The following is a 27,951-nucleotide window of genomic DNA, read 5'->3' on the forward strand; positions in this document are numbered from 1 at the left end:
AGGAATATTCATTCCTCTTTGGCGCCAAACCAAGAAGAGCCGCTGAAACGAGTAGAATCCATTGCTGCAGAGTCCCTCTCGAGAGTGCTGCTGCAGAAGCCCGTCGGACGTCCTCCCTTTCTTCACCACAACCAAGGTCCAGGAACAAGGGTCTGCATTGCTGCATCAAGAAGGAAGTCAGCTGGGACATCTGCTGCAGTTCTAAGGTACTGTGGGGCTTCAGGTTGAACCATCTCTAGCCAAGTCTAGTGCTTCCTAACTTGGGTAGTGCTTCTTTCTATCCTTTTGAATTACTTCAATTCATGAGGTAGGCTCTCTTGAGCTCCTGGATTTTGTTCAAAGAACTGACTGTTCAACTATCTTTTTCTAAGACTGCATCAGAACTAGAATGGTCCTATTCACTTTGGCTATCCTGGCTCCCTAAAAGCACCCCTTCTTAACCCTACTGCCTTTCGCACCGCTTGTCCCCTATAAAGATTTTCATTGTTTGACACTCTTATTGCTGGGGAAAGGACTTCCAACATCCCTCTGGGAGAAAAGAATATGGTTACAGTACTCTATTCTACTCTAACACTTTTCCCCTCCAAACTCAATATTGTATGGGAAACCATAAGAGCTACTAGTGACCTTGATTGATGTCACTTTGTGTGGTGGAAATGTTTTAGTACAAAAAGAAAATCACTCACCTGCATTACTGATGCTTGAATAACTATATTCTGAAATTATACTTGATGTTACTATTAGTTGCTGCGTATTTAGTGCAATTAATTTGCTTTGTGTATGTATATACGTGATACATTACCGGAATCCTATTTCTGATACTTGTATCTGCTTAGATTCACATGCTATACATAGGCCGACATCTAGAAGAAGCTGCAGAGTATTACAGATGTTTTCGAAACTCGAATAGGGACGTCAACAGGGCGTACCAGTCATACTATCCCTGTGACGTCCACTTTACCCATGGTCCTTCACGTATTGAGGTGCATCAAATTGGGGAGGAAGGGTGGGCACATGTGAATCCAAGCAGATACAAGCATCAGAAATATGAGAACAGTCAGTAATGTATCCCTTCTTAGGCTTGAGGAATCTGCTTAGATCACATGCTATGCATAGATTAGAGAGCAGTGTTAAGAGAAGGTGGTGGGTTGTGAGAAGGTACACCAGCAAAAAGGTTTTAGAACTGCTTGTCCCACCTGTGTATCTGCTTTAGAATGAGCGTCAATGCAGTAGTGGTGAGTGAGAGTGTGTACTGAGCTCCATGTAGCTGCTTTGCAAATGTCATCCAACAGCGGGATCGAGAGCATGGTCTTCCTCTTGGCCTCAGCACTGAAAAAGGAATAACTCCTTTTCCTCGGGGTTCCGTTGGAATAGCTCCGAGGCCCTAGAGATCATGGCATGGAACGAGCCAATCTCGTCGGGTGGAGAAGCCCTAGGTACCGACGATGAGAAGTCCGTTCCGTCGTAGTCGCAGTCATCCGTACCTGTCATCGCCTTCTCCGTCTCGCCCCTCAGCAGAGGGGATGTAGGTGAAGGATGGTAGGGTAGAGGAAGATGGACTCGTCTGTTCTTAGGCGGCGGGACCCCTGATGGCCCAGGTTCCGCTGGATCGCCCATCGGAGGCACGGGCATCCTCGTCCTCATCTCTGAGCACAGGGTGTGCAGAGCTTGCAGGATGTCTGCCGACATGTCTGTCGGTGGTGGTGGCGGTTGCAACAGCAGTCTCAGCAGTGGCGTGGTGCCCTCTGGTTCCTAACCGCCCTGCCGCCCCACGTCGGTTCCCTCGTCGCCTTCCACGTCTGCCTCGTTGGGGTCCGTCCCCATAGGACCTGGCCGCGACAAACTTCTTGTCAAGCACCGTCTTCATGCCCGAGAACAACAACTCCTCAGAGATATCCGAGTCCGGCAGGACTACCGTGCCCAACCCCCCTTCTTCTCAGCCAGAGGCGACTGCCTTGGGGCGATGATCGGCATAGTCTTCACGGGAGTCTTCTCAATGGGGAGGAAAGACTATTCCCTCCGAGTGGGCAGGGAAACTCTCGTCTTGGGGGTCGTCGCCACTGGGACCCCATCTGCGGCCTTCGCCAGGGATGCTACCACTCCCTCAATAGATGCCTTAGCCTGGTGAACCTGGGCCTTCACGACCTTGGGCGCGTCTGAGGCCTTCATCGTGAGGGGAGGGTCAACGCCTCGCTCCCCCTTGGCTTTCTCCGTCAGAGTCGACCGGGCCTGCTACAGAAGCTTACCCGGGTGGTCCGACTTCCTTTTCTTCGCTGAGCCGGAGCGTTGGCTCGTGGTTGACTGCGTTGGCGATGCTGCCCTCAGCGTGGCTGCCGCAGAGCCCGTACCAACGGCACTCCCGGTGCCCGCAGACTTGCAGTGCTTTGCCTTATGCTGGGCCCCCATCGCTGCAGTGCCCTTAAAAAGGTCTTAAAAGACCCCTCAGATTTTCTCTTGGGAGACGCATGCTGCCGGGGCTCACCAGCCGCCGGGGTCTTCGTCTGCAGTCACTTGGCGAGCCGCTTGCGTCGGTCCTTAATGGTGCGCGGCACCATGTCCTTGCAGAACGCACAGGCTTCCTCCACGTGCGAGAAGGCAATAAAAGGCACAGGGAGTGCCCATCGTCCAGGAAGATGTTCTGCAGCCCGCATCGTGGGCAGATTCTGAACAGAGGTGTTGTGTCCTTTATCCTCGGCCATGTCCACGCGGTGTAGGCCTCCAAGAATCTTCTGGAATCCTCCTATAAGTGAACTTGACGAAAAATCACCCTTGAGGGGCATAGAAAGTTCAGAAAAACGGGTCCACGTTAGTCGGATGATGGATCGATGGAGCATGAGGCTCAATTGACTATAAAATAGAGCAAAACGCAGTAAAAGTTCGAGAGCTTTAGTTTAACACTCACCTGATTCCCACGGAGGCGCTGATCTTGGCAGGAAGGTGTCTGACTCGAAAGGTGATGTGCAGAACCCGATGGGCTTCTGGGGTCGAACCTCTTCGCACTGTGTGTCAAACTCGTAGGGTGAGGTTTCTGCAGGTGAAAGAATATGGGGGTTAATGGTCTGGCTTGTTCAATGTCCCTCTTCCTCTCCGTAGAGCCCCCAGGTCAACGTGCTCACCTTAGATAGGTGAATGCTGGGCTCTCCATCTGCGTCTGGTGCAGGGCGCTGTTGCCAGTTCCTTCACTGGTGAAACATAGGCCTCTTGGACTCAGAAGACCGTTACTGTCGTTAACTGCACGAGCGGTGAGTTTCCAGACACCTTTTTAGTCTTTATAGTCTTTAGGTGCAAGGCACGTTAACATTGAACAGGACTTCGTATAATGCTTTTCTCCCTATTTGTCTTGCAGGACTCTTGAGGAAGATGGAGTGAAGCGCCTGGAAATGCGTGAGTAAATGCAAGCGCTCTAACTGTCTTTTCCTTGCAGCGTAGTTCGTGCTGAAGAGCAGGCGTTCTATTGCGAAGAGCGCGATGGGCGTAAGTAAATACCTGTCTAATGTCTCTTCTTTTGTCTTTCAGAAGTTGGTTTGCAGCGCCGGAGTCCGCGGAATGTCCGTAAGTAGATACAATGCTTTTATCTCCGCAGGCGGCGATGCAGTGTGAAGAAATCCAGAATTCACGGAGTGCCGGTAAGTAGTGACAATGCTTTTGTCTTCGCAGGCGGAGGTGCAGCGTGCCGAAAATGACCGCAGCCGATGGATCAGGCGAGTAGCACTGCGAGTTAAGGCTGCCTTGCTAACCTGCTGTTTCTTGTCTCTACAGGTGCTGCTGTCGACTGGATGCAGGAATGGTGAGTATGCTTCTTGCAGATTCAGGATGCAGGAATGGTGAGTATGATTCTTGCAGATTCGGGATCGTAAGAAGAAAGGCTGGAACAGACTCGGTGAGCGTTCTGCTGCAGATGCAGAATAACGCGAAGCACGTTTCGTCTATCGGGTGTGGTTTAAATAGCCTTGGAGTGATGAGGCGTCTTCCTCCACGGCCCCGCCTAGGTAAGAAAAGAGTTCCAGTTCCAGAAGCTTTCCAGTGCTGAATCCAGGGAGTGGAGCTTGCCCCACCCAGGTAAGAAAGTAGTTCCTGTTCACAGAGGACTTCTAAGAGGATGGTAAGTAAGCAGCATGGTCTGCTGCAGGTAAGTCCACCCAAGCATCTGCACACATATTATGAGCCCGGCGCTTCCAGTGCCGGGACCGATGATTCTGATGAGCCTGGTGCCACCGGCGCCAGGACAAGGTCCAAAAGGTCCCCGTGGGGACCGGCTCGTGCCTAGGATTAGGGTTAGGGGCCTGCTTCCAAGGACGTTGGGCTGGTCCTGGCTCCTTGGAAGCAGTGATCATGACAGTACCCCCCTCAAGGCCCCTCCTAAGCGTGTCTTCTCCGGGGGTTTTGGCTTGTCGGGGTGATTCAGATGGAATCTCTTGACCAGACGAGGTGCGTGGACATATTCTGAGGGTTCCCAAGACCTTTCCTGGGGGCCGTATCCTTTCCAATCAACCAGATAATATAACTTAGATTTGGAGATCTTGGAGTCTAGAATGTTCTTTACTTCGAATTCGAGTTCTCCGTCTACCAAAACAGGTTCTGGGAGTTCAGTCAATCAGGTTTCTGGTTGTACTGGTTTTAATAAGGAGACATGGAATACTGGATGTATTTTCATATGCGCAGGTAATTCCAATTTGACCGCCACCGGATTAACTATGGTAGAGATGGGGTAAGGTCCAAGGTATCTCGGGTTGAAGGTGCGGGGTCCTTTTAGAGGCAGGTGCTTAGTGGATAACCAGACCTGATCTCCTACTGCGTAGTGAGGGGCCTCTTCACGGTGTCGATATGCTCCCTTTTTGACTTGAGCTTTAGCTCTTTGCAGATGGGCAGTGGCTTCTTTAAAAGCACGGGTAATCTCAGAGTACAAATGATCCACAGCAGGTGTTTCGAATTCTTGGGGAGGATCCAGATTAGAGGTTCTAGGATGATGTCCGTATAATAGGAAGAAGGGAGTCTTCCCGGTTCCAGAATGAGTCTAATTGTTGTAAGCGTATTCAGCGATCCAAAGAATATCCTTCCAAGGGTTTTCAGTTTGTTGGAGCATGCAACACAGATATTGCTCTAGAGTCTGATTTGTCCTCTCGGTTTGTCCGTCAGTTTGGGGATGGTGACTGGTTGAAAGTCTTACATCAATTTGGGCTAGACGACAGCAACTCCGCCAAAAGTGGGAGATGAATTGACTTCCACTATCGGAGATTAAAACCGAGGGAAAACCGTGTAACCGAACGATGTTTTCTAAGAATTCCCAGGCCAATACCGAAGCCGAAGGTAGGCCCTTCAGGGGAATGAAGTGAGCCATCTTGGAGAATAGATCCACGACTACTAAAATGGTACTATACCCTGAGCATGGAGGTAAATCCGTGATGAAATCCATGGACAGGGTATGCCATGGACAGGGAGGAATATCCAGAGGGTGTAAAAGGCCGGCTGGTTTCTCCTTCTGACTTTTATTCTGGGCACACACACCGCAGGAGATTACAAAGTCTCTAATATCCTTCTTCCATGAAGGCCCCCAGAAATGTCTCTTGATCTTTTCCATGGTTTTGGTAATGCCAGGGTGACCCTCCATTAGAGAGTCGTGATAACCGGAAATTACTTGTTTTTGTATTTTCTCACAGGGCAAGTACAATCGCCCTTGGAAATATGGTAGGTCTTGATCCACTGAGAATTCTTTTCCTTTTTATTGCCAATCCTGCAAATCGGCCGGAGTTATGAGTGACTAGACTTTAGTCTTGATGTCTTCAAAGGATTGAGCGCTGACCAACCCCAAAAGCCTTTGTTCTGGGATTATGGGTATTGGTTCTGGATTGGTCAAATGTTCATCTACCCCCATCCGAGAGAGGGCATCTGCTTTTCCGTTTTTACTGCCGGGTCGATAAGTAATTATAAAGTCAAACTCAGCCAGAAACAGAGCCCAATGAAGCTGTCTGGAAGACTGAGCTTTGGCCGTCTTCAGATATTGTAGATTGTGGTGATCAGTCGTTACGGTGACTGTGTGTCTGGCTCCCAAAAGATAATGCCGCCAGGCTTTAAAGGCCGATCTGATAGCTAAAAGTTCCTTGTCTGTAATTGAATAGTTGATCTCGGAAGCCGAGAATTTGCAGGACCAAAAGGCTACTGGATGTAATTGGTGTGTGACCGGATCTCTTTGTGATAACACTCGCCCCACAGCCAGACTAGAAGCATCCGTTTCCACGATGTAGGGGAGTTCTGGGCGAGGAGGTTTTAGAACAGGAGCAGAAATGAATTTAGCTTTTAAGTCCTGAAAAGCTTGTTCCGCTTCAGAAGACCACTCAAAACGTTTGTTCTTCTTTAACAGAGCGGTGATGGGCTGGACTATCCGAGAGAATTCAGGAATGGATCTGCGGTAAAAGTTAGCGAAGCCTAACATGCTTTGAACTCCTTTTACCGAGGTTGGTGATGGCCACTTGATGATTGCATCGACCTTCTTTGAATCCATATGAACCCCATTAGGTGACAATATGAATCCCAAGAACTCAACTTCAGTAACGTTGAAAACGCATTTTTCAAGCTTGGCAAAAAGGTTATGTTGACGCAGTCTCTCGAGAACCTTTTTAACGTGTCTCTGATGTTCCTCTTCGGATGATGAATAGACAAGGATGTCATCAATGTAAACAACAACACACACATCTATGAGTTCTCTAACGACATCGTTCATAAAATACTGGAAAGCGGCAGGAGCGTTACAAAGTCCAAAGGGCATCACTTGATATTCGAATAGCCCATACTTGGTGCGAAAGGCCGTCTTCCACTCATCGCCTTCTTTTATTCGTACCAAGTGGTAGGCTCCTCTGAGATCCACCTTTGTATATATGCATGCTTCTTTGACTTGGTCCAGGAGTTCAGGGATCAAAGGTAACGGGTATCTGTTTTTAACGGTGATTTGATTCAGGGCGCGGTAATCTATACAAGTTCTAAGGTCTCCTTCCTTTTTCGGAACGAAGAACAAAGCCGAGGAAGCTGGAGATTTAGAAGGACGGATAAACCCGTTAGCTAGGTATTGGTCCAGATATTGCCTGAGGTGAAGATTCTCTGGCTCGGTGAGGGCATAAATCCTACTACAAGGAGGAGTTGTTCCGGGTATCAGGTCTATTTGACAGTCGTAAGACCTATGAGGAGGCAGGGTGTTAGCTTGATCCTTCCGAAAGACATCTTGGAATTCTTGGTAGTCAGGAGGTAATGTGGGAACCTCTGAAGAGATCGCCGCCACTGAAACTTCAGGCCGAGGATAACAAGTGGTAAAACATTCTGGAAACTGAACCGTCTTTGCTCGCCAGTTGATCTGAGGATTGTGCTTCTCTAACCAAGGGATTCCCAGAATGATCTGGAACTGAGGGGCCTTGATCACATCGAACACGATTTTCTCCCGGTGTCCATCTTGGCTCACTAGCGTCACTTCTTGGGTGGCGTGCGTTACTGGTCCGGAGGCTATCTCCGTGCCATCCAATGTAGTAATGACGTCTTTTACTGCCTTAGGGACAAGGGGTAGATTCATCCTTGATGCCATTTCACGGTCCACATAATTGCCGATTGCTCCGCTGTCGATGTAAGCTTCAATTGCATGCAAACGATCCGGACGTGCAGGATTAATGAGGACCATGGGCACCACGAAATGCGAGGTCACGGGACAGATCTTAACGCTCGGCAAGAGGACCTCTACACTTACCGGGCTAGGTCGTTTCCCTGCTCGGAACTTGAGGTACTGGAATCTGCGGCTCCTACAGCCTTCTTAGCTGGTTTCACTGGACAGTCTCGAAGAAAGTGCCCCGAGTTCCTGCAATAGAGGCATAATTGCAGCGGTCTTCTTCTTTCCCGCTCCTTTTGGGTTAAAGGACCTTTCATCCCCCCTATTTGCATGGGTTCCACAGTGTCAGCTCCCTTAGTAGAAGTCTGTGGTTTAGAAAACACTTGGGTATCAAATTTAGAACGATCAGCCTTCCTGTTCTGTAATCTGTGGTCCAATTGGACGACTAAGTCAATATAGTCCGAACATTCTTGTGGAGGGTTCACAACTTGAGCTAACACATCCTTGAGCTCTCCACGCAGGCCTCTGTAGAAAAGAGTTATTCTCTTATCCTCGGGCCATTGAGTTTCCACTATGAGTCTGTTGAATGAGGCTATATAGGTCAAGAGGTCTTGATTACCCTGTCGTAATGAAAGAAGTTAATTGTCCAAGGCCTGCCCTTGTGCATGTCTTGCAAACAGTTTCTCCATGCTGGACTGGAAGGCCTGGAAATCATGCAAAACCGGATCATCCAGGGTGACTAAAGGGATCGACCAATCTGCGGCGCTGCCACTGAGATAAGAAAGCACGAAAGCCACTTTGGTCTGGTCTGTTGGGAATGCAGCTGGTCGACATAAGAAATGTAAGCGGCACTGGTTGAGGAACACTGCAAATTTCTTTGGGTCACCAGAAAAACGTTCGGGCGGAGCCAAGGGCACATTACCAGGTAGATTGATTTGCACTGGATTAACAGATGATGCAGAAGGATAGCTTCCTCCTGGAGCGGGCAGGGGTGTCTGTCCTGCCTGCGTTTGTAGCAATTGCCTAGCGAGGTCCTCTGTTCGCTCCTTGGAAATTATCAGTTCTCTTCTTAGAGAGCTTGTTTCCTGACGAGCTGCATGTACTTCTGCTCTTAATTCCCCGAGCAACTGGGCTAAGTGATCAGTGTCTGAGGTTTCCATTGCGCCTGGGTAGGAGTTTTGCGGTGGGCTTCGCGTTCTGTAACGCTCACCTGATTCCCATGGAGGCGCTGATCTTGGCAGGAAGGTGTCTGTGACTCGAAAGGTGATGTGCAGAACCCGACGGGCTTCTGGGGTCGAACCTCTTTGCACTGTGTGTCGAACTCGTAGGGTGAGGTTTCTGCAGGTGAAAGAATATGGGGGTTAATGGTCTGGGTTGTTCAATGTCCCTCTTCCTCTCCGTAGAGCCCCCAGGTCAACGTGCTCACCTTAGATAGGTGAATGCTGGGCTCTCCATCTGCGTTTGGTGCAGGGCGCTGTTGCCAGTTCCTTCACTTGTGAAATATAGGCCTCTTGGACTCAGAAGACAGTTACCGTCGTTAACTGCACGAGCGGTGAGTTTCCAGACACCTTTTTAGTCTTTATAGTCTTTAGGTGCAAGGCACGTTAACATTGAACAGGACTTCGTATAATGCTTTTCTCCCTATTTGTCTTGCAGGACTCTTGAGGAAGATGGAGTGAAGCGTCTGGAAATGCGTGAGTAAATGCAAGCGCTCTAACTGTCTTTTCCTTGCAGCGTAGTTCATACTGAAGAGCAGGCGTTCTATTGCTAAGAGCGCGATGGGCGTAAGTAAATACCTGTCTAATGTCTCTTCTTTTGTCTTTCAGAAGTTGGTTTGCAGCGCCGGAGTCCACGGAATGTCCGTAAGTAGATACAATGCTTTTATCTCCGCAGGCGGCGATGCAGTGTGAAGAAATCCAGAATTCACGGAGTGCCGGTAAGTAGTGACAATGCTTTTGTCTTCGCAGGCGGAGGTGCAGCGTGCCGAAAATGACCGCAGCCGATGGATCAGGTGAGTAGCACTGCGAGTTAAGGCTGCCTTGCTAACCTGCTGTTTGTCTCTGCAGGTGCTGCTGTCGACTGGATGCAGGAATGGTGAGTATGCTTCTTGCAGATTCAGGATGCAGGAATGGTGAGTATGATTCTTGCAGATTCGGGATCGTAAGAAGAAAGGCTGGAACAGACTCAGTGAGCGTTCTGCTGCAGATGCAGAATAACGCGAAGCACGTTTCGTCTATCGGGTGTGGTTTAAATAGCCTTGGAGTGATGAGGCGTCTTCCTCCACGGCCCCGCCTAGGTAAGAAGAGAGTTCCAGAAGCTTTCCAGTGCTGAATCCAGGGAGTGGAGCTTGCCCCACCCAGGTAAGAAAGTAGTTCCTGTTCACAGAGGACTTCTAAGAGGCTGGTAAGTAAGCAGCATGGTCTGCTGCAGGTAAGTCCACCCAAGCATCTGCACACATATTATGAGCCCGGCGCTTCCAGTGCCGGGACCAATGATTCTGATGAGCCTGGTGCCACCGGCGCCAGGACAAGGTCCAAAAGGTCCCCGTGGGGACCGGCTGGTGCCTAGGATTAGGGTTAGGGGCCTGCTTCCAAGGACGTTGGGCTGGTCCTGGCTCCTTGGAAGCAGTGATCATGACATATAGCCCGAGGACTCCAACACTTGAACCTGCAGTAAAAATATGAAGATGGCTGCCAGAGGAGGGGCTTAGGTAGATGGCAGTCATTGGCTGGGGGTGGGGGGGGGGGGGGGGGGGGGTATGACCCAGAGACCAGTGATTGATTTTTTCTTTAACGAGGAATCCCAGCCTGACGATGGGGAATATTCACGAACATGTGAATCCATGCCAGACCCCATGCTGGAGAACCAGAGCAACTCTGCTTTTCTCTTTCAGAGGCAGAAAGCCTGCAGGTGAAAGTTCCAGCCCTGGTGTTACAACAGATTTTTCTTGCAATGAAACAGTACCTAGGGGAGCATGACAGATGAGAAATTCCACAATTTGTGAAGAGTAGGAAAAACATTTAACACTGTCCTCATGTACCAAAAAATGAATGACACGGTCAATAGTAGAAAATCAGCTATCATACTTACGAATCAGCGAGAACTATGCGCGTTCTGGTAACATTTTCTATAGTGAATTTGGTTTTACCCCCTTTTCCTGCTATTCTCCCTATAGCTCTTGAGAGATGGTCTCCTTTCAAAGGTTTTACTAAAAAGGAAAAAAAAAAACAATCTTAAATACCATTTACACTTGTCTTATTCAAAATGCACTGTTACAGTAGAAATGTCAGACTTTCTTCATTGCACCATAATTCAATCTATTCTTAGCATGAGAGTAAAAACCATCCCAACACAAGCTGAACATGAACATATTGCTAGACCACAGCCTGCAAGCAAACATCCCACTGGGCTTAAAAGAAAATATAGGACAAAACTCACTGAACATTGTGCAGCTACCTGAACAAAAGCTTTTCATTTCTGCTTTAAAATTACATTTTAGTTCGTAAATCCACTCTGCGGCTGCTATGACAGCTGAGCACGGTGCAGTCGCTGATACAAAAAGCCAAGGGTCTGGTTCATCCAAAAGGAGTATAGCGTCTGACTAACATAACCGTTATTTACAAAGCTAAATAAGTGAAACCCCCATGGTAATAACTGCTTTATTATATGGAGCATTATTATATATGCCTGTATGCTTAGGAAAAGCAACCGCGCCTTTGAGTGTCATCTAGATAGATGGGAGACTAAGGATAGCATATTCTTGATTAAACTGTGCATGGGCACATTGCCAGTTAAGACACTGACATCCAAATGGTAGGCAAATCATTTGATAAAGTGTGATTATTGTAAAGCACTCTATGACTACACGACAGGAAGAGCACTTTTTGGGCGGCTTATAACTTTGCTCGCCCTGGACGAATCCTCACTAAACTTTGCAAAAAAAAGTATATGGGCCATTTTTTTTTTTACAAAGTTTGGTGACGTTTGGTCCAGGGGGGGGGAAGTAATAGGGGGGGGCCCCAAAACGTCTTTTTTTACCATAGACTGAATGGGGGAAAAAAACTTTGCGCACGTCTACAGCCGAAACCGCTGGACGGATTTGAACCAAATTTGCAGCAGGAGCAGCAGCCTGGTCCCAAAAGAGTGCTTTTGTAAATTTGGTGAAAATCCATCCAGTAGTTTTCTTTAAAACGATAAAGTAGGTCTGCAAAAATGTGTGATATCTATGTCCGCTCCGCGGTTACACTTCCCTGTTCGCTCCGCGGACAAGAAATAGATTGGCTAATCCGTAGCGTCATGTCTGCGGACATGTGGCACTTTCACTGATTGGTTGTGGAGCAGCGTGAAGTGCGTCAGATTTCTTCGCGGCCTCCGCCCTCTTTTGTTCATGTTTTGGTGTACACGGACATTGCTGGTAACACATACAAAACAAGACACCAATGCACTTGTTATAGTTATGAAATACTGTTTCCGAAGGTGAGCTTTAATTAGGTTGGGATGCAATGTGGCAGCTCAAACACAAAAAGGGTTGTTTCTTGCCACCAAATTCATACAGTAAAGTGGAAGTTGGTGCTCAATGTACGGCAACCAATGCCTACGCCTGTGTTGTCATGTTTTCAGATTAATATTGAAGTCGGACTGGCATCCTATGTTTTCAAATCTGAGGCGGCCAACTGGAGTGTTTGATGGAAACAGTGGTTTTGGAGGCGTATGGGAGTAGCAGTTCCCATCATTGGATGCACATATGTTGCTGCAAAGTGAGAATGTATTTGTCTTCTGAGTGAAGGTTAGTTAATTTGCTTTTTTGGTTGTGAGCTTAGTAGGCCCACGCATCCAAGTCAATCCATAAGGGGCTATTGTTTTTTCACCTTGACCTTTTTGACCTTGAGCAAAAGGGAAACTTCAAAAGCTGTCCAAGGAATGAAAGCTTGGAAAAAAAATACCATTTGATAAGGTTCCGTTTTAAAAACGTTTGTAAGGAACATGAAATATCAGTTCACGAAGATTCTTTGATGTCCAACTTTGCCAAACACAATGGAGGCTGTCAAGATGATGCAAGTTTAATTCTGACGACGCTACACCGACCCACATTTTAATTTTATATTTCCAAACACTAATTGTGACAATGTAACTGAAGTATTATCTTTTTGCGCAGTTGTAATTTTCCTCCAATAACAGAGTGCACATTATTCGCATTTGCAGGCTATGACTATAGTTACCCTTGTTCACCATTATTTATTTTTCTTTCAAATGTTATGCTTGCCCAACATAGCTATGTGTATTACTTTGCACGTTCTTTTGGTCTTGTGTAACATGTAGACATGGAATTTTTTTCTTGCTTGTCCATTCATGCTGCCTTCATAACTGAATTACCATCTTACTGTGTAGTTGGGCTTTTTTAACCCTTAAGGCGACTGCTGTTTTTCGGCGTTTGTAGGGTGTCACTATATGTACCCATGGTCAAGGCTAATATTTCTTTAAAATGTCTTGTTTGTCAACTTCCATTTGTGTAGTACTTTCCACAATCTTTGTGTCTGTTTTGTAATTTTTTTCCTAAAGGTTGGGTATTGACACAGATTTTCTTACGTTTTCCGCCTAGCTACATCTTGCCGTACTGTGCGTGCCATGGTTTCCAGATGCCGAGTGACGGCTTCTTTCAACGCCAGATGCAACTGCTGGTGACCGGCTGTCTGTCCATTATAATGTTATGGGATGACCGGCCAGGCCCCCTCTGTCCCTACGCGGAACTAGCGAGTAGGAGTGACATAACATCATTTATGGTGTTGTAAGGCAACGGTAATGGCGACGTCTTGGAAATATCAGTGTAAACAAAGCGGGTGCTTTAACAGCAACGCATACTTTGTGTATGCAAAAATAACTGTCTCAGCATGAACATTTTCAATGTCGCCATTAGAACCATTGCAACAATTTATTTGGAAATGGGATTAGTCTGTTGGTCCCCGACAGTTAAACAAAAGTACTTTACAAAATCTAAAATGTTAACGTTTTCTTTTAAAATCCTGTCCATTTCGAAATGTCAGGTACCACGTTGTACGTCGCTGTATGTTTATTTGCAGGTTCTGTCTCATGGCACGTACTGTTGCTTTTTGGAGGCTGTCGTGGAAAGCGAAGAGGGGCAATGTATGTAACAACCGCTTTCCCTTTCTATGGTGGCCATCTTGAAAAAGGATTTTGTTTTGGAATCGCTGTATGTTTATGTACAGGTACTGCATCTCAGCACGTGGTTTTGCTTTTTGCTTGCTGCCATGGAAAGCGAAGAGGGGCCATGTATGGAACAACCGCCTTTCCTTTCAATGGTGGCCATCTTGAAAAAGGATTTCTATAACCAGAAATCCTATTTTTCCATAGCACACGTTAATGCTCTGCACATCTATACTACTACTGACAAATCTTATTGTGTCTATGTCTTTACTGAGAAATATAAAGTACATGGAGTGTACGCAATTTAAAAATATATATATATTTACACTGTGAAAGGTGGTTCTTAATGCAACATTTACTTTAACGGATGGCTTTCTTTTTTGGTAGGACAGCTAATAAGGCCATTTGCGAACGGAAATGAGGAAATACGCATTAAAACTGATATTGGGGAGGGGGATGGTGGCCGAAGCAAAAATATTGTGTGTATGTTATTTCTAAGGTTGGGGCAGTGTTTATCATGCTCCTTCATGACAGTAGTGCTGTTTCTTGGGCAGGAGGGATGGCCTTAGCTGATGTCATTTTCAGATAACTAAAACTTTTGCTAAAAGTAAGTAATGTGTACTACATTGTTAATGGCCGACTACCAATACGCGTTGTCGCTGTGCAAGGCAAATGGTGCAGGTGGACGTTCCTACATCAATATAAAATCTGTTTCCACATTGTCCACGAGGCAAACATCTTGTTTACGGATTCTCGAACAAGTTACCGTGCTGTACACCAACACTTTACCGTGCTGTACACCAGCATATTGTCAAGTGGTATTCTCCGCAAGGTGTTTAAATAAGTCAGAAGTTGCTTAACATTATGGTTACGTGGCACTACTATAAACCGATCATCTTTAGCAAAAAAACTTTGCAAAAGGGACGGTATGGTTAAGTTGCTCTACTGAAAATCTGTACAATTTAGTAAAAAACTTTGTAAACGTGACATTATGGTTCAAAGTAAAATCGGAAAACCCCTGAAATTCAACAGTTATGGTAGGCTAAGCAACCATAACTGCCTGCACCACTGTGCACTGCTAACACTACCACCCAGGACATGAAAGATGGCATCACAAATGTCATTGATGACATCACTGACAACATCACATGTGTAGCCCCTTTGTTTTTGTTCACTGCCATAACTAGGCCAGGTGGGTTTATTGACTGTCACAAACTTAACTTTCAAAAGGTATTACATTTAAAAATATTGCTATTCTCACATGTTCTTACACTACTTTCCTTAGAATTTAAATCGCATATTATGATGTACATATATAGGGGAAGAAGCAGGCCTGAAACACAGCAACCATTTTTGTGCGTGAATATAATCATGTAGATTATACACAGTTGGTAATGATCCTGCGTCTTGTACGCTTACTTTACTCTCCACATATAAGCACCATCTTTGTATGCATTGTAGTCTATTTAGGTGTTGTGTGTATTACTAGAAATATGTAGTAAGTGATGCATTATTAGCAACATAGTACATGTTTCACAGACCAGAAAAGTGTGATACAGAAAGATTCACCTTTTTGTAATAGAACTTTGGAAAGTACAAACTTAGCACCTCTGTTGTGTCTGCTGCAGCCAATACCTACATTTCTGTATGAGCAAGTTCCTGTACTGGAAAGAAAACTGCAATGGAATTTTCTTTAAAACACTACATTGCGTGAAGAAGTATGTACTTTATTACACATGTCCTGATAATCCCCGATATTTTTTTGCTAAACTTACATTCTGTCATGATCTCTGCTTCCAAAAGATCAGGACTTGCCCGACTCCCTTGGAAGCAGACCCATAACCCCGGTTCCGAGTGCCAGCCAGTCCCAATTGGGACCTTTTGGACCCTGTCCTGGCGCCAGTGGCACCAGGCTCATAAAGATGCCCAGTCCCAGCGCTGGAAGCGCCGGGCTCATAATGCTTGGGTGGACTTACTTGCAGCAGACCATGCTGCTTACTTACCTGCCAGTTGAACCCCTGATCCTCTTCTGTTTGGGACTACTTTTCCTGTTGGGTGGGGCAGGAGCCACTCCCTAGGTTCAGAACACTGGAACTCTTCTGGAAAGCAGGAACTCTTTTCTTACCTAGGCGTGGCTGTGGAAGGAGACACCTAAGCACTACAGGAGGCTATTTAAACCACACCCGATGGATGAATCTTGCTTTGCGTTATTCTGCATTCTCTGCAGCAGAACGCTCATCGTGTCTTCTGCTTCTGATCCTGGGCCTAAGGGAACAAAGGCTTACCATCCTGGAATCCAGTCTTCAGCAGCACCTGTAAAGACAAAGAAAGAACAGGTTAGCACTACGGTCTTCAGTGGCAGCGCATCTCTTACCTGGTCCATCGGCTGTCACCAACGCCTCGCGCTGCATTCCAGCATCTGAAAGACAAAGGCTTACCTACTCTTCGCATGCTCCGGAGGTCTTCGCACTGCATTCCGGCATCTGAAAGACAAAAGCTTACCAGCTCTTCGCACGCTCCGGAGGCCTTCGGCGCTGCATCCCGCATCTGAAAGACAAAAGAAGGTGCGTTTAAAGACATTGGGCAACTTTATTACTCACGTGCCATTACTCCTTCCCACGCCGAATCCAGTGGGTATTCCAGCACCCTTCAGCTTCTCTAAAGCTCCGAACTTGTACCTGCAAGATAAAAGGGACAGTTAGTGCGCATCGTGAAGCAGGCTACAAGCGCTTACTTACGTGCTTCCAGGCGCTTCTATTCCTCACGCGGGTTCGATCCTCAACTCTCATCAGCCCGCCATCCGCCATCGCCGGAACCCTGCAAAACAAGAGATATCATTACAAAAGACTTTTAAGACATTTGAAGTGCCCAGAACTTACCGTTCGTGCAGTTGACGGACAGCAGTCCTCTGAGGTCAAGAGGCCTGCACCCTTATCCAGTGAAGAAACTGGTTACGGCACCCTGCCCCGAGGCAGATGGAGAGCTCGGCGTTCACTTACCTAAGGTGAGGGTGTTAACCTTTGCGGTTCTACAGGAGAAGAGAAAGGGAAGAGGAGAGAGGCACCCAATAACCCCAGTTCATTAATCCCATATTTTCTATCTGCAGACATCTTACTCTTCGAGTCAGACATACAGTGCACAGAGGTCCAGCCCAAAGAGCCAACCGTGTGTTACACATCACCTTTGAAGATACGGCATTCACCCAGTCAAGACCGGCGCCTCTGCGGGAATCAGGTGAGCGTTACACATTCACAACCCCTCGTCTGAAAAGTAAATGCACACGTGATGTCATCAATGACTTTTGTGATGCCATCTTTCATGTCCTGGGTGGTAGTGTTAGCAGTGCACAGTGGTGCGGGCAGTTATGGTTGCTTAGCCTACCATAACTGTTGGATTTCAGGGGGTTTTCGATTTTACTTTGAACCATAATGTCACGTTTATAAAGTTTTTTAGTGAATTTCACAGGTTTTTAGTAGTGCAACATAACCATAACGTCCCTTTAACAAAGTTTTTTTTAGTGATATATATATTTGGTATTTTGTGTGCCATTTCACACTGTTCGGTAGAATTTTCATCTCATGTGTAATTCTCCACTCTTGTTGAGTCCTCTGGCACTTTTTGCTGAACTATTGGATTTTTATCGAACTCTCCCGAGTAAGTGGGAGCTCTTTTTCCTCACTCACTCATTCTTTTCTGTCACTCCGAGAACCCTTTTTGGTTTCTCTTGATGGAGCCTGTCTGCCACCTCGTTATGGCATCTGTATTTTCCTATTGAAGCACTCTGCACCTTCTGTGCAGTGTTGCTGGAAGCTCCTTGAGCCTCCCGCTTTGGTTTTCGTTTATTTTCCTGTGCTAACTTAAGGTTACCAGGATAGGGGGATACGTTTTATCCTACCTAGGCTTTTCTTTTGTGAGATTAGCGCACAACACCTTATGTGGCGTGCTGAGGGAACACATTGTATCCTTTTTCACTTCTGCTATAACTTTTTAGTTACAGTGACAAGTCTGTGTGCCTGGTGGCAGTGGATGATTTTCTACCAATTTTGTGAAACTTACATCGCAGGCTGTATTCGCAGTTGCGGTAAGGGACACATGGGGCACCCTTGTTCCAAAATTATGCGAGTCTTTTTTTAGCCAACTCACAGCGACTTGTACTTTCTTAGGCCTTCTTCTACCGACCTAGGTTCTTGCCCCAGCTGCCAAGGCCAGAGACCTGTTGGGAAGGGGACACAATCTTCCAGAGACAGTGAACGGTAATGTAAGAGACATGGGGGGTGCCCTTAAAGGCTTCTACACAACTACATTACTGCAGGTTTCGTAGATGCAGGGCACATGCAGGAATAGCAGCCAGTTTACGCATTAGCAGCCATATTGGAACACAAAGTTTAAACGTAGCACAGTAGTCAGCACTCCAGGCCTAGGTCGCAAACATGAGGAAAGTAATAGGCTGTATCCGAATCTATGTGATCCCTGTGCCACCCATAATTACGCAGACAAAAAGGTATACTGCAATTACGGCGCGGCGCAATGATCAGATAGATCACTTCTGCCCGCCTGCTCCTGCCCCGGCCCGCAATCCCCCCCACTTACCTTTACTGCAGTGCACTCCTGTGTGCGCCACCAAAATCCTTGTACCCCTGTGGCATCAGCTCCTCCAATTTGCATGGGGCAGTGCCGACAGTCAGTGAGCAGTGATATAGATGTATAGATATATATCCTATCCCCCGCTTAATGTAATAAGTAGGGGTCACCCCAGCAACCCGTACCGCACTCAGGCGTAGTTTTAGTAATGTCGCCACAATCGTGGCGACATTATGCTATGATTCCTTGTATCCCGGGCACTGATGAGAAAAGCCATAGCTACAGAGATCCATAAACCCTTGTCTAAAAGGTTGCCAGCCTTCACACCCTGGGAAGAATGCGCCCTGCAAGGCCACGGGAGGAGGGCTGAGTACCTTTGTACAGTACAATCCCACAAGGAGGGCACGGGCCTCCAACCCCCACCAGTCCCATTCCTAAGTTATAGCACCCAAATACCCTAGCTTTAAGACCTCTGGATTTCAAGGTACCAGCCAGCCCCAGACCACTGATCATAAACCTGTTTGAACGCCCCGATCGATCAAAAAGATCGGAAAGCAGTGCCTTCACTTCTAGGTCACGTGATTTGTGCTGGGAGGTGCAGGGAGAGATGACATTATAGCCCAGAACAAGGATGGAAGACCTTGGAGTTGTGCCGGACTGTCTGGGAGCGAGTGACGTGTGTGAGTTAGTATGACCTCGGCTTTCCCCCGGTCCCCTGTCAGCTCGTACCAGGTGCACTGCCACAGAGATGTGTTTAGTTTTGCAAATAATTGCCAATTAACAGGCTTGTGACCGATGATGAATGCACCATCACTCACGTGGAAGAAGATGGACATACGGGCTGGATCCAATGGCCTGGCTTCACCTATGGAGTAGGTGACCTCTGTATAGTGTCTCACCACACAGACGCACAGGTTTTCACTGTATGTAATGATGTCACTGATGACGTTGTGTACCTTATTAATTTGCTGCTCAAGCAGATTTTGCCAGAATGTGACACAGCAGCAGAGTTCTTTGTTGGCGCTTTCCATTTTTGTGTGAAAATAAACCTGGTTCCCCTTGCAAGAGGTGCATTGGGCCTTTTTCCCCCAGTGGGTTGTATTTTATCTGGTGTGAGCATCTAGGGGATTTCCTACAGACCATAACTGGTGCAGCTGTCATCTTACCTTAGGGACCCTCTCGTGACATTCATGGAAGAAGGTACTGTCTCACTCCTGGGTACTTACCTAGGCAGTTTGTGTTGCTGTTCGCTCCTCCTGACCTTTTTGAGTCACATTGGGGTGGACGACCCAACTGTGTTCATCCGTGCCTATGGACAACTGTCATAAGAGGCACACATCCTTCAGGTGGCCTACCTAGCCCCCCCTGAAGCCTTTGAATCCAATTTAGTTACAAAGAGCATAATCTGTGAATTTGACAACTTTGGCAGTGTCCATCTTCCTTTGTTCTGTCGCCAACGGATCACTGGTTCCCCCAGTGCCTCTGTCTGACTTTTGAGACCCTCAGTCTCCAGATAAGGTTGGACTTTAGACCTACACAAAGAATGCAACTTATCAGTATTGCCATTTAGTAAGTGTTGGTTGATAAATGATTTGCGAACCTAAAACTAATCTTGATATTTACAAGATTCTCTTCCCAGGATTTATGGGATTTTACTTCATATGTGTGTGAAACTTTCCTTACTTACCCAAATTGCATTTTGAGTTTAACATTGCCCTAGTGTATATTGTAACCCTATTTTTATATCTTCGGTGTGTAAGTGTTTCCTTGACTATAAGTGTACTCAAAAGGTCTTTGTACTCAACTGCAGCCCTCCTTGACCAAGCCTGGCTGCTCAACCATAGTTACCAAACCTTTTGGTTAGTTCAGGCCAGACCTAAGAGTTGGAGCCCTATACATCTAAGAGTGAGTCTTCTACAGTCTATCTGAAATGTCGCTAGGCCGAGTACGATAGTTATTTTTCACATTCTTGTTGTTCATGGCCTGTAAGAATGTTTTGTATTTTCCCTTGTTCCCTCCCTTGTCATGAAACACTATCAAACTATCATAAACAGTCCTACCACAGGTGGACTTTAGTAAAACTCCCTAACAAATACCAACCAATGAATTGTTGCTGAGCTTGTATTGTTTTATGGTTTTATCGAAAAAAACAATTTGTAAATAATAAATGCCACTTTATCATCATCATGAATATAATTAGTAGTGAGCGCTACAGTAGTGACCACCGATCAAGTATTGCTTCGCTATCACCCTCACTGTGGTGCAAGATCCAACGACCTCTTAAGGCGGACTGGACAGAACAGAAAGCTGCTAAAGGGCTTCAAAGATAAAAATTCGAATATTCAAATGCAAACTTTAATGAGGAAAATAGTGTGAAAGTAGTAATTTAATATTCTTTTACCTTATAGCAATCTTCAGGAAATTGCACCAGAGCACTTACATCACAACAACAACAGCTAACAGCTCTGACAGCTGCTGGTAAAAATAGGTTTTAGTGCTTGACCCCACAGCAAAGTGGAAAGGAGTAGTCTTTAAACTTTAAGGCTAACAAAGTATTACGCTATAGGTTTGTTTTGGCGTATACATTGCTGTAACATGGTGCTTTCTGGCTGCTCCGGAGCACTTCAAGACACTCTGCGTGTATAAGGATGAATAGCAGATCCTGAAGTTAGGAGAGCGACAAGATTTTTAATAAGCTTGGTTGCACTTTGCAAAACGTGAAGCAGTCGTTGCTACCCTAGGCGTGGCCTAGGTCGCAAACACATGGTAGAAGATTAGTCTCAATCTTTTCATCCTAAACTGAAAGGGAGATCTTGGACTTTGGGGATGGCCATATTTCCATTTAAGAAAATAGTCAGCACCTAGCCGCATAAATGTGTAGGTATTCCACGCCACTGTAGAGATTGTATTTCTGCCACATGAACACATTTTTTAAATAAAAAAAAGATCCAGCACTTGTGCAGCTGTATCAGTGCTCTGCCCCCGCCTTGCACAACCAACAACGTCCTCTTCATAGTCCTTTTGATCTCTGCTAGTGCATCAAGGGACATCCTACTCTGAAACGACAGAAGTGTAGGAGGGTGGGTCGTGGAAAAGAGGGACCAGCATTAGGATTACAATGTCATTGTGGTGAGTAACTTGCATGCACAACGTCCACACTTCTTGGGGCAGAGTTCATTTTATTTTATTTTTTGCCTAACTTCGCGAGTCCCTTAAATGCTAGGTTTTTTCAGGTTTGCGTTTAGGAGGGACTTCTACTGAAGTCCTTATCACAAACTCATTAGTGTGATGCTCTGTTCTCCTCGTCCATATTGCTATCAGTGTTTTATAAAGCACCCCATTTTGATCTCAGGGTTATTTGAACACCCTGAAAGTCTGTGAGCATGTAAACGGTGGACACATGAACTTTTGTTTTCGCTACACCATGCTTACAGTCACTTTTACTGGATTAGTAGCCCATACCGTCATGACCCTGTCAACTGTCACTGCATCCCTGCAACTCCATGCTGGGGACATCCTTTTCTAGGTTACTTCCTTTACTTCAGGTTCTTGCAGGATTGTCTGGCCGCCCTGGGTGTACTCCTCGGCTGGGGCTCCCGATTGCCTGGAAATCTCTGTGTACTGAAGTGTTGGTAGGTGGGCGTCATTGGTGCTGTGTTGACTTGGAAGAGAGTGGCTTCCTGCTATTCCGTCTCGGCTCCTCTTGGGAAATCATGAGTCACTTCCAGTCACTGCTTCCATCATGGGACAGTCTTCCTGCTGTCTGGCTTGACACCCTCACGAGAGCTAAATGGATCCCTGCTGGCTCTCCAACTGATGGGCATTCCATTCTACATGGTGACTTACATTTTGAATATTCAGATTATGGAAGAACCCCGGGATTGCACGCGTTCAACAAATATTAGAGTGCTGCCTCTATCTAGTCCCGGGGAGGGGTTAACTGTAAACAAAAAGAGATAGAGGCCCATTTGATGGGGTACAAAACTGCAAGTGGGATGCCTTACAGTCCATAAAATAATATTTTAATCAGTATATTCACTCATCTTAAATTTCATCACACATCAAATGTTTAAAAAGATATATAAAAAGAAACCACACATACATTGTGGTTAGACATAAATTTACAAAATACATTTACAAAATGCCGTTTCAGTAGCCAGGGTACTTTTAACAAACATGGATGGTTTATCCCGTTAGCCTCAGATTTTTGTATTAGTTCAATATACCCTTGAGTTTTCCACCTCTTTTGGTGGTTAGTTGCGTCAGGTATTCACTGCAGTGCTTTTATAAATTGTAAAGGTCTCAACATGTTTCAGTTCATGGGGAAGAAATTCAGAATTTTCTTCAGGAGTGGGACCCTGGTAGTAGTATTGGCTTGCAGAATGTGCTAGTGTTGCAATCGTGACAAACAGTGGAGGGTGAAATCCATTCCCTATCAAACAAAGACAAGAAAAAGCAGGTGTGAGCTAGTGATGCTTCTTAATCCAGTTTAACTCTTTTTATTAGAGATTCACCTGTAAAAGGTATAAACATTACCTGTACAAGTGATTTTCAGAGTGCGATCCTGTTCCTGGGAACGTGGATAGGTGATAGGAAGGACTAAAGCGAATACCTGATAAATAGGAAAGCATATAAAATGGTATGCTTTAGAGATCGCTAAAACTAGGACCAAAGGGGGGCTAACCTCTGGTGCTACATTTAGACAGCCAATCGTCCTCTTGTTAGAGGGTCCAGTGTGGAAGTGTAATACTCACTACACTCACCTCACTTGTAGAGGATGCAGTGGTAGCAGGGCTGCAAGGGCTCTGGTAAGGCGGGGACGCGCCGTCAACCGGCTTGGTCTGTAGGTCTCAATCTGAGGTCAATTGTCTTGTTGTGGTGTATTCACTCTAGAGGGAATCATAAAACTAGTGTCATTCTTCTAGCCCAGTATTCAGTTCACAAAGTAAGTTTGAGTATTAATACCAAAAAGGTACATCTAGTTGTGAACAAGAAAAATGGCAGAAAAAGACCCTGGAGGGTACAGCGCATGGATGGCAAGTACAGATGCTTGCTGGTGGGCTGCGGATGAGAGCGATAGTGGGAACCTGCCAAATTACCCACAAAGTAAACAATGAAGGAAGACTGGGTTTGCTCTCACACTGCGCACACAAAAATCAAAATAGAAGCATAATTTGCTGATTATATGGAGTGATTTTTAATCAACAACGTTGCAGCCGGACACGTGTTTTGAGCTTCATGCTCTTCTACTGAGGCTGTTTACAAAGTGTAGGTGAAAATAAATATTGCACATTTTCAAACACAATAGTAAAAATCAAACACAAGCACCCAGAGCCAAAACACATGGAGCAAATAGGGTGTGCCAACCACAAGTAAAAGAGAGGCCGAAACAACCACAATGCTGTTGCCGTTATTACGTGGGCTCACGTAATACTATTTAAATCTATTTAAGGTTCAATACCTGGTAAGCCCATTTTTATTGACTTTCAAATTTCGTTATCCTTTGACTCATCTTTAATTCAATTTAATTCACTGCGTAATTATTTCCATTAGCACGAGATTTGCAGATTGACCAAGATTAAGGTACCCCTATATAATTTGGGTTTACCCATGTGTTTTTTGGCTGATCACCATTGCAACCCTTTTTCCTCAATGTTCTTTATTTATTTTCTTATTTTTCTATTTCTCTTCATCACCTTGATATCCTTTGACAAACAATGCCACACCTCATTGGTAATATGTTTTTAACTTCATGTTTAATCCAAATGTACTATCTGTTAACTTTCTATTCAATTACTACGGCATTGTGGTTGTTTCGGCCTTGCCCTGTTACTATTGCTGGCCCCCTTAGCTTTTCTGATCATCTTTTTTTTAGGTAGCCACTTTTCCATAGTTTTTGACTTGATGTTTTCAATTTTTCTTCATAAGTATAGTTCTGGGAGCCGTTTCTTTTCAGCCTCAAAAATTGACTAAACAGTAAATTATCCCGAAGGTGCTTCACATGATGGCTCGTGTAGTCCAACAGAGTTTTTGTCTGTGGGTTTGTGGAAAGGTTTGACAAAAATGGTTAGGTTCAGGAAATTAGTAGTAGTATTACTTACTGTCAGGGTGAATTTTAAGTGTTGGTTTAGTGCATCTATCCAATTCAGGAAAGCCGTTGTTTCTTCCTGTGACCCTTCACATACAATCAGGATGTCGATGTATCGAGTCCACTTAAGAATTTGTTTCTTGAAGGGGGTTGGTCCGGGTAGATGAATTTTTCCTCGAAGAATTCTACGTAGAGATTGGCAAGACTTGGGGCCATGGTTGCCCCCATAGCTGTACCTTCGAATTGTTGGTAAAAGATTTGTTCAAATTCAAAATAGTTATTTCTAAGCGTGATCTCAAATATGAGGTGCTAGGTTATTTATAACGCGCTTAATACCCAGAGGTTTCTAAGCGCGGACCCGGGGATCAAACCCATGTTGCTCAGTGTCATCTTGTTTCCAAGGCAAGCACTTTGCCGTTGAGCTATCCTCCCGAGACGATTGCACCAGCGTATGAAGGAAGAAGGTACTGGATCAGTATCTGGTCTATTCAGTAAGATTTCTTCCACTGTGTCGATTGTGGCCTGCTGTGGTATGTTTGTGTACAGCAATACGATGTCCATCCCCACCAGTAGATGTTTCTCACTATTGAATATGAGGTGTTCAAAACACCCTATTGCTGCTGTCGTGTCTTTTAGATAAGACAGCATTTCTTGGACATAACCCTTCAAGAAATGGTCCGCATATTTTGATATGGGTTCCAGAACAGAATGGATGCCCGATACAATTGGTCTTCCCGGTGGGTTGATCAGAGTTGTATGTATTTTGGGCAGGCAGTAGAATGACGGTATGGTGGGCTTTTTATTTGCAAGGAACTCGGCTTCTTGTTTTGAGATCCAGCCTCTTTCCAATGTTTTGGTAGTTTTGAGTGCAATCATATCTTGTAATTTTTTAGTTGGGTCCTCCTGTAGTTTCCTATAGTAGGCTGTATTACTTAGTTTTTCACATTCACTAACATAGTCCACTCGATTCATCATCACAATGCCACCCCCTTTGTCTGCCTTTTTTATTACAATCTGGGAGTTTGCCAGGGCTTCCATTCCTTCTTTTTCATTTTTTGTCAAATTTTCAAACGCTCTTGGTTTAATCTCTACGAGTTTAATTTTGGATAGAACCCGGTTCTGAAAGACAAGTGACTCTGGTGAATAGCTGCTCGATGGTGCACAAAAAGTAGAGGGGTTACGTTGTCCTTTGTGGTTGATAGTAATATAACTAACATCTCCCATGGGGTTGCTCGAAAAATATTCTTTTAAATGGATATTCCTCATCAACTTATTGAATTCAATCCTAAATTCAAAAGGGTTGCGTTCTTTGGTTATCACAAAAACCAGTCCATTGTTGATGATCATTTCTTCCGTTGGTGTATAACCGGAGATGTTCGCTAGGAGCGATTCCCGCTCCTGGTTTGCCATTTGTCCTGGTCCCAGTTGCCTCTGGGTTGGCCCTGGTTTAAAAAAAGGCTTTGTTGATGGTTTCCTTGTGTTATATCCTGGTCTATTTTGTATATTGACATAAAAGAACAAACCATTTCAACCCCTGGCCACTTTGGGTATCAAGCTAGTGACATGGAAAAATGGGAAGGGCGGTGGTACTTCAGAGTGCCATGTCAGAAAACTACAACCACTTGAGCATCTTACTTCCATCTGAACAATGCAGCCGCTCAGGGAGCACCTCTGGTTTTTATTGCAAATGTTTTGTCAGTATTTTACAATGGACTAAGCGTTGCTGTCCTTTTCCCTTCTTGGCTTGCACCACGGATCATGAACTTCATTCACTGGATGTGCAGAGGGCTTCCGTTTTATGTGGCGTGCACAAAGTAGCTGTGGGTCAGACAGGCTTTTTGTGATTTACGCCAGGTTCTCCCTCGGTCAGGCACCAGCAAAAGCATTTATTGGCAACTGTGTGGCATCATGCATATATGCATACACCCACACACTGTGCACAAGCAGCAACAGTCGCGTTCGAACAAGGTGGCAGACCACCTGTGTTCGACAAACAGTAAACGTTGGATTCGAAGTTAAGGACTGATGCATATTTTTGCCATGTAATATGTAGAAAAGCCTGCATGGTTGAATTTACCCGATAGATGTGGTCTCATTCCATCTAAATATTTTTTTTAAATCTTTCATGTGTTTGCAGGAGAGGTTTTTGCACCTCCGTCTGGAGAGGGGTGCGATGCCGCCTATCTCAAGTGACCACAGGGTGGGAGTCCAAACTCTTCCTATGTTAAAACAGCAAAGCAGTCTTGAATTTACGCGGGATGGGAAGGGGCTATGTTGGCAGCAAAGCCTAGACAGAAAGTTATATCAGCTTCTGTTGCACAAGCAATGAATATACTTTTCTGTATTATTGTTGGTAGAGTAAATTCATTTTTTTTTTTTACTAAGAGCAGTCAAGCGAATATGTAAAACAGTACAAGGTCTCCGAAAAGACCCCAGCCCCTCCAAAAATCAGTGAAACGGTACGAACTCCTCAATGCTGGGTGTGACCAGGACTCAGATCACCATTATACATGTGCAACTAAAATAATAGAGTTACACGACACCATAGCCGCTTTGTATCATTTAAACAGAGTGAAATACAGTGTTCTGCACAGAAAATCACTGGTGTATCAAATTGCTGTCAGCAGCAGGACATTACAACTATGTCCACCGCTGAAGATCTGAAAGAGCCTCCCAAAGGGAAGATAGTGGTCTCATGGGGTCATCTCTGCACGCACAGCTATACAAAATTTGAAGTGGAGACCTGATGATTTAACTAAATTAGGAAAGAATAATAAGTCGGGACAGTCCGATGAAGAAAGGGAACAGTGTAAGTGATTTCAACACGGCACTTCACCCAAGTCAATGCCTAGTGTGGGATGCACAATTGAAACCATTTATTTATGTCTAGAAGTTCTTTCATTTCTGAATGATGTACCCTTATATGACGCCCCTCTCTTTGAATCGCCACCGGTCACACTGAACCAGGCTGTTTTGCAAAGTTAAGAAAACAGGTTTCAGGAATACATAATTCAACAAATACAGTATCAATTCCAATTTCCCCCCAGCAAACAGAGAAAACAGGAATGATTGCAAACTTGTCAAAATGGTTTTGAATGTGGCTTTGAATGAATGGGAAAACACTGAAAAGGGATTGAATTAACTAATATGCTTTCAATATTAGTGGGAGCTGCTTTGTATGGTATCAGACAAACACTAGCAATGATTGAGTAACTAGCAGGTTGAACACTTAATACTGAGGTCGGATGCAATGAACAGCTATTTTACACGTGATGGATTGAGCCAAAGGAAAAATTTGCGGCAAACTTTTCCGTGCGCTGTAAGCGCGATTTCGGAATAACTATAAGGAGTAGTTGAGATGTGGGTTTGGGTTCGTTGGAAAGCTGAGGACGTTAGCTTCAATTTGACACTTAAATTTCGTTTCTAGCATACACAGTGAAGGTTTTTGTGAAGGTCGGTTTTTCAGAAAGTCAAAATTTGCAAAATAAAGATGTGCTTTTTAACCTTAAAAAACAAGATTTCTTTACACTTGGGA

The 27,951-nt window shown here is 45.3% G+C and overlaps 1 protein-coding gene across 1 annotated transcript in view; it reads right to left on the bottom strand.

Annotated features, from left to right (window-relative positions):
• The window catches only part of PNO1 (partner of NOB1 homolog), a 269,091-nt gene that overhangs the window by 27,212 nt on the left and 213,928 nt on the right, over nt 1–27,951 (bottom strand). The window contains exon 5 of the mRNA XM_069608144.1: nt 10,676–10,793. Coding sequence (XP_069464245.1) covers nt 10,676–10,793 — 118 coding nt within the window. The remainder of the gene's footprint in view (nt 1–10,675; nt 10,794–27,951) is intronic.

The sequence above is a fragment of the Ambystoma mexicanum genome, chromosome 4q (genome assembly GCF_040938575.1).
Source record: "Ambystoma mexicanum isolate Mex_15411 chromosome 4q, UKY_AmexF1_1, whole genome shotgun sequence".
Taxonomy (NCBI): Eukaryota; Metazoa; Chordata; class Amphibia; order Caudata; family Ambystomatidae; genus Ambystoma; species Ambystoma mexicanum.